The sequence below is a fragment of the Drosophila sulfurigaster genome, chromosome X (assembly GCF_023558435.1).
Source record: "Drosophila sulfurigaster albostrigata strain 15112-1811.04 chromosome X, ASM2355843v2, whole genome shotgun sequence".
NCBI classification, from domain to species: Eukaryota; Metazoa; Arthropoda; class Insecta; order Diptera; family Drosophilidae; genus Drosophila; species Drosophila sulfurigaster.
The window spans coordinates 15522878-15535479 of NC_084885.1; the positions used below are offsets into that span (position 1 = coordinate 15522878).

The following is a 12602-nucleotide window of genomic DNA, read 5'->3' on the forward strand; positions in this document are numbered from 1 at the left end:
TATTTATTCGGTTTCCCACATTATTCAGTCACAACGAATTGGATTCTAATTTTGATTTCTGAATTTCTCCAGAATGTTAAAACACACAATTCATACATATATCTGGAATTGAAGAAACATACTATAACTATGACCAATATAAATCTGTGGGAAAGCGAAAGAATTTTAACAATTGAATTCAATTTTACATTTCTAAACTTTATGTTTAATTGTTCGCTCTCAGGGATACAAGAAAGCAAACTAATAGTTAAATTTATAATTTTTTTCATAAAATTTGTATTTAATGATATTGTTTATTTTCTAAACTTCTTTTTTCCTTAAACTGCATTAAAAAAGCAATAGCATTGTTCACACATAACCGAAAGAGATAGCGAATAGTACGAGGAAGCGAGAGAGAAATATACGAATGAATTGCAGGGAATGAGCACCATTTAAAGATAAATGAAAAATAGATATGAACAAACAATTAATGTACTATGAACATAATTCAGATAAGAAAAGTCGAATTCACTAAAAAGAACAAACACGTTAAGGTTTATATATAATGCATAAATATATTGTGTAAACAACTATTGTATGTTAAAAATAGACTACTTAAATATAATTATTTACAAAAAATTCGTTATTCTAAGGCGATGAAAATGTACGATGTGGAGAAGATTTAAAAATACGAAAGATTGCCGGGAAAAGATTCAATTGAAATTAAGAATTTTAAACGAGCTTAAATTAATTAGCACTGTTAACTATGATATACATATATAAAAAAAAATAATAAACAGACAATTGTGTCTAGTGTCCTAATGAATGTCTCTCTTTTGAAATTCCAGTTCCTTTTTGGATCTAGTTAAACTGCATGCTATATGGATTAATTATGTGCTAGGAACCCTCCGTCTTCTTCTTCTTAAGCGTCTCTAGGACACCGGCAAAGTTGGCAGTCTTCTTCTTCGCCGATTTCGGAGTCGAAGTCTGGCTGCGCACACGCATTTGAGTTGGCGCCACATCGTCACTGAAATCAAAGTCGTTTGCCTTCTGTGGCCTGCAAGCAAAGCAAATAACAATTAATTATTTATTCCATATGCTTATTTTAAGCGCTTGTCTTACTCTTGTTCAACAGCTTCGGTGGCTGCTTCCAGCTCTTTGTTGTTGACGCCGGCGCTGGCATCTGGGGACAGTGGACGACGGCCCGGGAATTGCCACTGGAGTTCTGGTATGTTGCCCGCTTCGAGCATTAAATAGTAGCTTTCTAGTTCTTCGGCATTGGCCGAGAATTTATCAGATGCAGTCGAAGTTTCAACTTCTGTTGACATTTCTAACAAAAGTTGCCTAAACACAATACAGGGTGACCGCACCGCTGACGATAAGAAATACCAAACACCACCCTACTCACCACTGGGAGTTATCGATATCGATTTAATTTTTGTAGTTGTCTAATGACACATAATATTATTATTATAAATTATACTATACTATTCATTGCTATGAAAACTTTATCATTTACAAACCGAAATTTTAGATCTTATACTTTTTTAGAGCGTTGCCAGACACCCAATTGCAGTATTAATATACTACTGCATACATTTCGATGTTTGACATAGTGCTGTAAAGCGTATGTCGCGCGCCTAATTCAAAATAACAGTGCAAAAGCTAGCAAATAATAATCTATATTTATAAACTATACATTTTTCTATTGTCAATGCGCTTATCTATGCAATTTTGGTATTTTTATCGTTCACATTGGCAGTGGATAGGAAGTTCTTGTGTTTGCTTTATCACAAGGAGTTAAAAAATCAATAAATCACACATTCAAGATAAGAAAGTGCTTAAGAACACATAAATAAATTGGCAAAAATTATGCATTATATTTTTTATTTGTTTTTTTTTGTTGTTGTTTGTTTTTGTTTTTGATTACTAAATTCTTAGAACTTTATTCAAAATTATCATCTCATTCTTATGCTCATTACAAGCTGGCTTCCATTCATCCCATGCAACTTGTTCTCTCTCTCTCTTTCACTTTCATTCTCGACGCGCTCTCTCTTTCTATCGCAATCGCATTCGTGTAATCCATGCTGCGGAGGCGTCACGTCTCGAGCTAATCCTACTTGACACAGTGTCCACATCATTATCATCATCATCATCATTATCATTATCATCGTCAATATCTTGCGACTTCGTTATGATCAGCTTCTTATAAATATACATATTATATTGTTTTGTTTTTGTTGTTTTCTGTTTTCTGTTTCTGTTTCGCTTGTATACTCGTATATGTATAAAAAGAATAATTATATTAATTAATAATAAACACACAATTTCATTGCAAAAGATTTCTACAATACGTAATTAAATACGGATACATCCTGATCGTTGGTATTGCCACCTCCACCACCACCGCCTCCTCCGCCACCGCCGCCGCCACCGCGATTCGATGAACCCGATGATTTATTGGAGCCATGCGCAGCGATCGTTAGCTGATTGGTCTGATGAATGACCGAGGTGATGTCACTCTGCGACGCCGAGATATCCTTGCTGGTGAGCACATCCGAGCTGCTCGAACCGGACGAAATGTGACGCTCGGCGATGCCATATTGTATCGGCTGATAGCCGTGACTTGGATTATATGTGGCCGAGTATGGCATATAGATTGGCGGATTTGGCAACGGACCAATGTCGCTGGTGATGCTCTCGGTGTCCGCATGACTCAATGCCCCACCGCCATGCGGTCCACCGACCATGCCATGGGGATTATTGTGCATGCCGGCCAATCGCATATTTGGATTACGCTCCTCGTTCACCACATAATAGCATTGCTCGGAGAATGTCAATTTGTTCACGGTATGCTTGATGAAATTGTTGCGCAACATCGCCGACACAATGCGTCTGGCCTCGCGTCGATCCTGCACATCCTCCACATTCTCGAGCACCCAATTAACAGCATCGGCACCAATAAATGCATTCGGTATGGTTATCTTCAGCCACATGCGATCACGTATCTCGAGGCCACTGTCCGGTTTCGTCATGGCCTTCACAATCTCCTCAATGTTGTTCTGATCGAGTCGCTCCTTGATCGGCTCCGGTATATCGGCCATAATACTGTCATGTGAGGTCAACGCTTGTGTGTGCGCCACCCAAGCGCCGGGATCAATGGGACGCACCGGTTCCGTGCGCGGTATGGTGAAATAACCCTTGGGATTGGGATCCCAACACTTGGCCACAACCAGTTTGATCGGTCCCGGCTTCTGGACGACTTCGCGCAGCACACGCACCGCCTCGTCATTGGTCATATTCTCGAAATTCACATCGTTCACCTGCAATATCATGTCACCCGGCTCGATGCGACCATCCAAGGCGACGGCGCCGCCCTTCATGATGCTGCCCACATAGATGCCGCCATCGCCGCCGCGATTCGATTGGCCGACAATTGAGATGCCCAGAAAGTTAACGGCCTCCATGTTGATCGACACCGTGATGATGTTCAGCGACATTGTCGAGTCGGTGATCGAACTGTACGAGGATGTGCGCGACATGCTGGGCGCACGCTTTTTGCGACGCTGCGGCTTCTTGCGCACCTGCAACCGTTGCACGCTGCTGTAGTCGGTCATGTCGCGATCCAAGGTCAGTTCGGATTCGGTGCCAAACAGGCTGGTGGAATCCAGATCGCTGGAGAGCACCGAGGCCGATTGATATGTGAGTGGCGGCGCTTGCAGCAGTTGCAGCGGCAACTTGTGTTGCTGCTGTTGCTGTGTTGATTGCTGTTGTGTTTGCTGTTGTGATTGCTGCTGTAGATGCTGTTGCTGCTGCTGCTGTTGTTGTTGTTGCTGTTGTTGCTGCTGCTGTTGCATTAGATGAGTGCGCACACGCATTTCGCATTCACTTGGCGGCAGCTCGGAGCAATTGTCGGATTGATTGGTGCCATCGGCGGAGACGAGCCACGAGACGACGCGTCCATTGAAGCAAGGCAATATGGTGGCATCGTCGGCGATCTCCTCTTTGACGACACCAAAGTCCGCGTCCATCGACTTGAAGAAATACTTGTAGTTGTTGTTCTGTTTGTTCAGCACCAGCTTAAAGTCCTTGAGCGTCACCTGAGCCGAGCATATGGGTATTTTGACCAAATATGGAGTGCTCTCATCGTCGATGTGATAAATCACCTTCGTCTCTTGTCCATTATTTGTTGCTCCGCGCTCGGTATCCATTTTGTTGTTTGTTGGGGGGTTGGGGAGGCTGCCTAACTTATACAATGTTATTTCTTAAGTTATGTGTATTACTATATGTGTTAAATATTAATTATGCAGTTTCCACACTTTTCTTCGTTTTTTTTTTTGTTGTCTGCGTTTTTCCCTTTGCGCTCGCTCTTCTTCTATGCACTGTATGTGTACTCCTCTCGTTTCTGCTTGTCGCTGTGCTTCTGCTTTTTTGGGTTGGGTTGTCAATGGAGCCGCAGCAAGCAGCGCTCCTCCTCCTTCATTTGCTCCCTCCTCTGTTCGCTCCTACACACACACACGCACACACAGACCACATCAATCACCGCAATTGCTTGCTGCCGCACACTTTTACTTTGTGTTTTTTTGCGTTAGTTTTTCTTTAGTTTTTTCTTGTTTTTTACTTTTTGGTTGGGCGTTTATAATTATAATTTTTTGTGGGGAGACAAAATATATATATATAGGTAAATAATTGACAGCGCTAGACTGATATCGATACGTGTATCGAACCAGGGATGCTCAACACGTTCGCCGCACATACTCACACACGCACGCATACGCGATAGTTATCGTTGTGAATTTTAAACAAGCCAACTTCAGTGTGACCGCTGATGTTGGTATTATGGTTGTTTTTCTTGTATTTCTATGAGAAACTTGACGGTTTGCTTTATTAATATTATTTTTGGCAGCAGCACTAATAAGAAGCTTTCCCATTTCAATAATGCGAGTGTTATACTTGAAGTTCGCATCTTCAAATAGTATATTTAGCAATATATGCGGTCACGCTGTTTTGCAGGCACACAAAGAAGAAAATTTCACATCGATTGACAACTATCGATTCTTTTTACCCTGAAAATGTATGCACCCACAAAACTATTGTACAAATGAAAATAAACATTTAAATTAAGTCTGTATGCTGTAACAATTAATAAATTGCACTCGATCAAGCAACAAAACTTCAGAGGGTAGCAAAATCGATAGCACAAACACAAATGACAATTATGGGCAACATTTGAAGTGTGTACACACTGGCATTCGTTAAAGTTGTACTGAAATATTAAACAATTTATTTATTTTGAAAATCCAAACCCAACCAAAATGATGGAAAAATACAATGCATTTAGCTTTTAGATTAAACTTTTAATCGTATATAAAGAAATAAAATAATATATATGTTTATTTATTACTCCCTCTTCATTGCTTTAAATGTAGAAATAAATTTAAATATGCGCATTCGCGCCTTATCTTGTAATGTTTTTGTTTTCTTTACGGATCGTTTTTATTTTTCTTTATTTTTTTTTGTTTACAATATAAATCAACTACAGTTTTATATATTTGCAAATTAAAAAGTGGTTTTGTATCTCGATTTTTTGTTTTTTAGTTTTTTAAAAAAATTATTTATGCCCTACATACATACATTATGTAAAACTTATTTATTAAAAATTATAGAGTTGGTTTTTCTTTAATTTTTAGGTTTACTTTGAAAGTCGCGTTCGACTTACGAATTATACAGTTTTGCTTTTGGGGATTATTCCGATTTATCCGATATACATCATTACACATTTAGAATATATTATCAAAATAATGATCGAAAATTAAGTGTATATATATAAAATATGCATGTGTATAAATTGTTGTTATTGCTGTGTTGTGGTTGTTGTTGATGTTGTTGGTTTTTGCTTGTGTTGAATTGTTTTATTATATATTTTTTATGTAGATATATAACGAGCAGCTAAAGTAACTATTACGCTAAAGTAACTATTACAACTAAGTTAAATCGAATTAAAAAAAAAAAGAAACATTCAGCGTCACCCATCATAATCATATCAAATTGATCCAAATTCTCTTCAAAGAATTTTGTACGCCACTTACTCTCAACTGTCCGGATTCTACATAATTAATTACGTAGTATTGTGTTTTTTCTTCTTTTTTTTTTTTGTTTTTGTTTTGTTTTTTGAATTATTTGTTGCATATTTTATACAGCATACAGCATAATCCCCCCGTTGTGCCCCCCGCTCACGAACTACTTGGAAGTAACCATTTCAACAAGATTGCTTGATAATGCCAGCGAATCAACGATATCGATGAGTATCTCCACATCCTTAATGGTATTCACGACCTCGGGTGCGCCCAGCAAATTGACATGCTTGCCCTCGATGTTCGCATAGAAGCATTTGTTCTTAAAGATGATGGCACGATCGAAGGGCACACGGCACTTGCTGCGATCGAGCACCGATCGTCGGAACAGGACACACGATGGCTGATATTTGTGACGCTCCTCCTCGGGTATGTTGTAGGTCTTCAGATCACCGGTGAATATGGTCATCGTTTGGCGCTGCATCAGCGATGGCGACACCTTGTACAGCGTCACCTTGCTGGTCCATTTGCTCGAGGGGACTTTGATCCGTGTGGCGACATTCGCAAGCTTGGCCAGCGATAATTCGAGGCAGGTGCGTTGCTGGCGTGTCTTTGTGATGGACTCGCGGGGTGTGCTAATCACATGCCAGGTCTCATAGCATGTGATCTTCTTCACAATCCGTCCATCTTCCTCACAGTATGTGGTTGTTTCGGGTGGAAAGTATTTCGCCTCTTGTTTGTTGATAATGCCCGTTGTTTTCGTGTCCGCAGCAACCGCTGTTGTTGTTGCTGCCCCATCCAACAACATGGCAGCAGCCACATCGCCATCAATGGTCGTTGCCTCATCCAAGTGGCTCGGACTGTTGCTGGTTTTAATGACGATATTGGCATTGGCATTCGCATTCTCTTTGGAGCGACGCAAAGTTAACGCCGACTGCTGTGGCGTGTTTGTGGCTGACAATGAGGTTGACGGACTTGCCGGCTTCTTAAAGACCATATCATCATCACTGCTCTCGCCCAGCAGCTTTGTCAGCTTGCGATCTGACATCAGCTGTTGCTGTTGTTGTTGTTGCTGCTGTTGCTTATTGCTCGCATTCGGTGTCGTCGCCAAAATGTTGCGTCGTGCAGCATTTGGCAACCATTTAGCAGTTTGCACGCGACGCACAACACGCGATTGCGATGCTCCACTTCCCGCTGCTGTTGTTGTCGTTGTTGTGGCTGATGTGGTTGGTGATATGGTTGCAATGTCATCCTCATCGGCCATCTCATGCGACATTAGATCCTCATCGTCTTCGGTATCGCCGCCATCGCTGGGCGTGGGACACAGTTCCTTGCCCATGCACATCAGTGGCTTCATCACCGGCGTCTTTTTGCCCATCTCAGCGTTAAGGATGCGTGGACGCGGCTTTGTCGCTTCCGCCAATGTCAGTTGCTTTAACCCGCCCGTTGTTTTGCCCGCTGTGCTTGTTGTTGTTGTTGATGTTGTCGACAGCATCTTGATGCGTTTGCCGCTCGAATTCAAACTGTTGCCAGTTGTGTTGTTGCTGAGCGGCGTTGCACTGTTGCTGCTGCTGCTGCTGTTGTTGTTGGCGGACGTGGAGCGTGAGTTGTTATTATTGCTGTTGCTGCTGCTGCTGATGTTGCGTGGCGTGTGCGGCGTCTTGCGATTGTTGTTCGAGGTGCGCGAGATGAGCACATCATCCTGATTGATAATATCATCGATATTCACAATGGTAAATGTCGGCACCTCATCGTTGCTGCTGCTCTCCACCTTCACTTTGGCATTGCCTGCCGCCCCGCTGCCCATCGACGCCTTGTGCATCTTAAGGCCACCGCCTCCGCCGCTGCCGACACCGCGCTGCTGGCTGCCGGGCACTGGACGTGCCGCTGGACCGGAACGTGCCACGCCCACACTGCCAATCGGACGTCCCGGCATCGTTGCCGATGCCGAGTTCAACTTGAAATTGGACACAGCTCGTTGTTGCTGCTGCGACTGTTGCTTGGCATTTGTTGTCTGTATGAAGCGCATGCCGCCGCCTGCGCTATTGTTGTTGCTGCTCACAATGAGCTTGGTCTTGCTCTGATTGCCCATCATTCCGATGGCCGCTGTCTTTGCCACCGATGTGCTGCCATTGATAACAGGTGCTGTGCGTCCGCCGCCGCCGCCGCTGCTATTCAATTCGGTGGCCATGCGTTTGCGTGCCACTGGGCCATCCTGATGATCCTCCAGCTTGCGTTTGTTGCCCACCAACGTCATGGGATTGGAGCGTACCATATGATTGACGGCCATCGAGCGGCGCAGCTGCTGCAGATGTGTTCCGCCGCCGCCGCGACCTACTGACGTCACATTGCCACGTCCGCCGCTGCCACGCTGTTCCGCCTGAGCCTGGGCCGCATTGCGTGCCGCTTGAGCAGCCGCTGCGGCGGCAATGGCATGCGGATGCTTCGGTGGTCGTCCACGACCACGTTTCGGTGGCACCTTCTCGCGTCGCAGCTGCTCCTCGAACTCCGCCTCGCTGATTTCGTCGTCATCATCGGATTTGTGCAGCTGCGGATTGAAGGCGGCATCGGTGAGCTCATCATCGTTATCCTCCTCAATCAAATCATGCAGATCATCGTCCTCGTCATCGTCGTCGTCCAGAAACAGTTGCTTGGCACCGCCTCCTCGCTTGTTGGGCGTATCGCTGGCCAGGGCGGCAACATATTTGGGTGTCACCATGTCATCGCTGGCATATTTGGGATTCGGTTTGATCGAGCGTCGCGAACGACTTGCGGCAATTGTTGGTGGCGGCGATGTGACAATGGCCGACGATGCTGATGACGACATGGCCAACTTGGATTGTTTGTACATTTTGTTGCCTTTCGCTGACGACGCTGATGTTGTGGTCGTTGTTGTGATGGATGTGTTGTTGTTGTCCCGTCGCTTCACAGCAGCCAACGTAGTGGCAGCAGCAGCAGCGGCAACAGGAGTTCGAGACACTGGAAACTCGGTGTTGCGTCGCTTCAGCTGCTGCTGTTGCTGCAGCTGCTGCTGCTGCTTGATGGGAGGACGTCCGCGTACAGAAGCCACAATTGGAGATTTGCCGATAACGGCTGCGTTTGCTCGCTTGGGCAACAGTTCGACGTTTGCTATGGATGTGGCACGTCTCGATGTGCGCGTCTCTCTCAGATCTCCTGTCTTCTCCCTCTCCTTTTCCTTCTCCTTGAACGTTGTGGTATTTATGTTGCGCTTGCCTGATGCGTTGCGTTGCTGTTGCTTGCTGTAGTGCGTCGAATTGTTGATCAACTCAGTGGTCTCCGATTCCTTTAGATTCTTCACATAAACTATGCACGGTCGAGTCTTGCCTGTCGTGTCAGCTGCTGTTGCCGTCTTTTTACCAGCTCGCATTTTTTACATATATCACTGCAAATTGATTGAATTAAAAGAGTCAAGAAAACGCAATGGTAAAAGAGAATGCACACATTTTTGAAATCGTCTGCCAAATAACAAAACAATACTAATGCAGCGCAGTGGCAACCATGGCAAACTATCCTAATTAGGTATGGCACAAGTAATTAGATATGACACAATTTCATTTTACATTACTTTTGTGAAATACATTTCTCTCTCTCTCTATATGTATATAAATAATACCTCTATGTTTTGGCGCGCTACTCTCTAATAAGATGTTTTCTAATCACGAAGAAAATGAAATATTTCTTAACTTGGCATTTTCGATTAATATATTCTTTTACGTGCATCAATCACGCGCTCCTCTCTAATCGTGAATGCGCGACAACTCTGGCGCCCATTTTAGACATTTTTGGTTTTGGCTAGCGGCAGGCAATCTCAGGCAAACTACACTATGCTAAATTTTTGCGCGCCAGTTGAGGTACACACGCTCACACACATATATATATGCATATATCTATCTAGCTCGCTGATATATATTTTAATAGATATAACTACGCGCATATCTGCTAATCAACTACTGCTACCCCTTTCAATTAATTGCAATATTTTTCACCTAGACCATTTTATTTTTTTTTTTTTAGACTGCACTTACGTTTTGAAAAGGTTTTACATTTTTCGTTTTTCTTTGCATAAACGTCGTTTATGATTTCTGCTTTCACTGCACTGCGTTCGATTGCGATTGCGTTTGTGAAGTCTTCCCTGCTGCTGTAAAATATTAGCAAATTGGCAACACCGTTCATTTTATTTTGCACTAATTCATTAATGTTCGACGGCTTTTTCATTTACACACTGTTTGCAATTCATAAATAAATAACGTCACTATATTATTTTATATTTGTTTTTTTTTTTCTTTTTTTGAGTTTTGCTTGCTTCACTGTTTCTATTTTCTTTTTTTTACTGTGCTGGTTCTGCTGTACGGCGCTGCCAGGCCAGCAATGTTTTTTCTACCCAACTGTACCACACATACACGCACAAACAACACAATGAAGAGAGCTGCGCTTCCCTACCCCGTGGCTTACTGCTTGCTTGCTTGCACAGTTTGTTTTGCATTTATTTTTTCGTTTTCATTTATTTTGTAATAATTTGCAGACGAACGCAATGAAAAAAAATATAAAATTGCGATGTACTTTTTTTGGTGTTATTAACTGCAACGACAAATTGGATGTGAAAACAACACAGTGTGTGTGTTGAAATATCTCTCTATCACTTCCCGCGCTCAATATTTTCGATGTCGATTAACCAGAACAGAACAGCACAGCACTGCCACTCGCCATGAAATTACGATGAGAAATAGCAGTGAAAAAGAGGGAGAGAACGAGAGCACAAAAATAAATGCAAATCGCGGTGCTGCCAACTTGTGTGTGTGTGTTTGCAAGACCAGAGCGCGCTGGTGTGCGCTGCCAACCTTGGTCAACAGGTTGGCATGCCAATGCAGCAGACACACGCACACACAAATATACTGTATATTTGTATATTGTGTAGCATATATGTACATACATATATACACATATATGTATATGTGCGTACCTCTATTAATCTGTCAAATAATTACTGGCTTGCTGCGCTTTGTTTAACGTTTTTTATTATACATATGCATTTCATCTAAATAATTACATTCTTTGTTTAATCGCTTTTACTTCTTCACCGCAGATGGCTGAGGGCAGCGATATTTGGCCATCTCAACCTCAGCTTCGGCATAAGAGAAGCGATTGAAGCAGAAATATTCGGGCACTTTGTATCCGCTGCTAGCTGACGCTCCTGGTCCAACTGGTGTCGATGTGGGCTTCACACAGGCGCTGCTCAGACCAGTCACATTCTTAACAGGAGCTGAAGCTGGAGCGGCACTCGAAGTGATTGTGGGCTTGGAGCCACCACTTGCAGCGCTGTAGGCGCGTCGTAGTAGTTGATTGATGGCGGCACGTGGAGTTGCGTTCATTTTGTATTGTTCGCAATTAATAACAATTCTTATTGCTTCTAACTGAATTCACGTAATCGCACGTCTGACCAATAATCAAGTGCACAAAAAAAAAACAACAACAATAGCAATAGAAACATATGATTTCCAAAAGATTGGCAGCGCCAACTCATTTGGGGTTGCCAAATAATTAAAATATACATAGGATATGTAAATACATTTGTTTACTAAGTACAAATGTAGAACTATAAAAAAATGCCCTTAACATATTTAGTTAAAACATAAATAAAGCTACGCTTTCTGCATTTGAAACTTCATTGTGTAACAAATAAAAATGTTAAAGGCTCTTAATATAATAATATTGGCAACGCTAATCGCATTTTGGGCTGCCAGTTATAAAAAAATAAACATAAACATCGCATAACAGACATATGCGTATGCGTTTTGTTTACAAAATAAAACAGGCGATGTTGAAAATTCTGTTTGAAATATGCTTTAATTACGCTTTTTCAGTTTTGTCTCGGCTTTGCCATAATGTTGGCCAATATTTGCAACTGGTGCTCGCTTCTTGTCGCGTTGATTTCGCTGCGTTTTCGTTGTACATTTAACGCTAGCGGCGCCCGCTTGATTTTTGCCCAACTGATGGAATTTCTTGCGTTGGTCGCGAATATCCTGGAGCCGCTGCCGTTCCGCTTTCAGATCTTTGTAGTTTTTGTACGCCTTCTTCGGGGGCTTGGCGCCCAATTTGATCAGCTGAAATATTTCCATTTTGCGCTTGTTTTTACTGGTCCGTTGATTGGCCATAGCAAAGTTGAGAACCTCATGGCGTGCGCGCTTCATGTCGAATTCGTTGTCCGCTTTTGTGTCCTTAGCATTTGTTGTTGTAGCTTCAGCTCCTTCGCCAGTTGTGTTTGTTTTTGTTGTTGCTGCAGCCTGCGGCTCTTGAAAAACTAGAGCCGTGAATTCTGTTTTGTTGGCACTCTTCTGTAGTGCAAGCGCAGCACGCGTTGGTACAGGCTTAAAATCCGTGCTCACATTCATTTTAATTATTTATAATATCAATTAAAAAAAAAAATAAACAAAAAACGAACACACATGTGTTGCAGATGAATAAACGTGAGAAATGCGCAAAATTTGGCCAAAACGCGTGCTTGTTGCGTCCAGTTCACACACAAGTTGG

The 12602-nt window shown here is 42.7% G+C and overlaps 5 protein-coding genes across 7 annotated transcripts; all 5 read right to left on the bottom strand.

Annotated features, from left to right (window-relative positions):
- Positions 1-536: 536 nt before the first annotated feature.
- Positions 537-1352, bottom strand: LOC133847519 (uncharacterized). The gene is made up of 2 exons (XM_062282629.1): positions 1102-1352; positions 537-1036 (listed from the first exon to the last, which is right to left on the bottom strand). The coding sequence occupies exons 1-2, from the start codon at positions 1305-1307 to the stop codon at positions 877-879; spliced, it is 366 nt and encodes a 121-aa protein (XP_062138613.1). The 5' UTR covers positions 1308-1352; the 3' UTR covers positions 537-876.
- Positions 1353-2222: 870 nt separating this feature from the next.
- On the bottom strand, positions 2223-4693 carry LOC133847513 (segment polarity protein dishevelled). The gene has a single exon (XM_062282623.1). It carries the CDS (start codon positions 4188-4190, stop codon positions 2325-2327), a length of 1866 nt encoding a protein of 621 aa, XP_062138607.1. The 5' UTR covers positions 4191-4693; the 3' UTR covers positions 2223-2324.
- Positions 4694-5521: 828 nt separating this feature from the next.
- Positions 5522-10793, bottom strand: LOC133847512 (uncharacterized). 3 transcript variants are annotated; one of them, XM_062282621.1, is made up of 3 exons: positions 10635-10789; positions 10100-10212; positions 5522-9456 (listed from the first exon to the last, which is right to left on the bottom strand). In XM_062282621.1, exon 3 carries the CDS (start codon positions 9439-9441, stop codon positions 6220-6222), a length of 3222 nt encoding a protein of 1073 aa, XP_062138605.1. In that variant the 5' UTR covers positions 9442-9456; positions 10100-10212; positions 10635-10789; the 3' UTR covers positions 5522-6219. The 3 variants fall into 3 exon arrangements, with proteins under 3 accessions (XP_062138605.1, XP_062138606.1, XP_062138603.1); XM_062282622.1 differs by lacking the exon at positions 10100-10212 and having other exon boundaries at positions 10635-10793; XM_062282619.1 differs by lacking the exon at positions 10635-10789 and having other exon boundaries at positions 10100-10620.
- A 279-nt stretch (positions 10794-11072) lies between these two features.
- On the bottom strand, positions 11073-11542 carry LOC133847520 (uncharacterized). Its single transcript, XM_062282630.1, has one exon. It carries the CDS (start codon positions 11441-11443, stop codon positions 11141-11143), a length of 303 nt encoding a protein of 100 aa, XP_062138614.1. The 5' UTR covers positions 11444-11542; the 3' UTR covers positions 11073-11140.
- Positions 11543-11899: 357 nt separating this feature from the next.
- Positions 11900-12552, bottom strand: LOC133847517 (uncharacterized protein C1orf131 homolog). The gene has a single exon (XM_062282628.1). It carries the CDS (start codon positions 12461-12463, stop codon positions 11918-11920), a length of 546 nt encoding a protein of 181 aa, XP_062138612.1. The 5' UTR covers positions 12464-12552; the 3' UTR covers positions 11900-11917.
- Between the last annotated feature and the right edge of the window lie 50 nt (positions 12553-12602).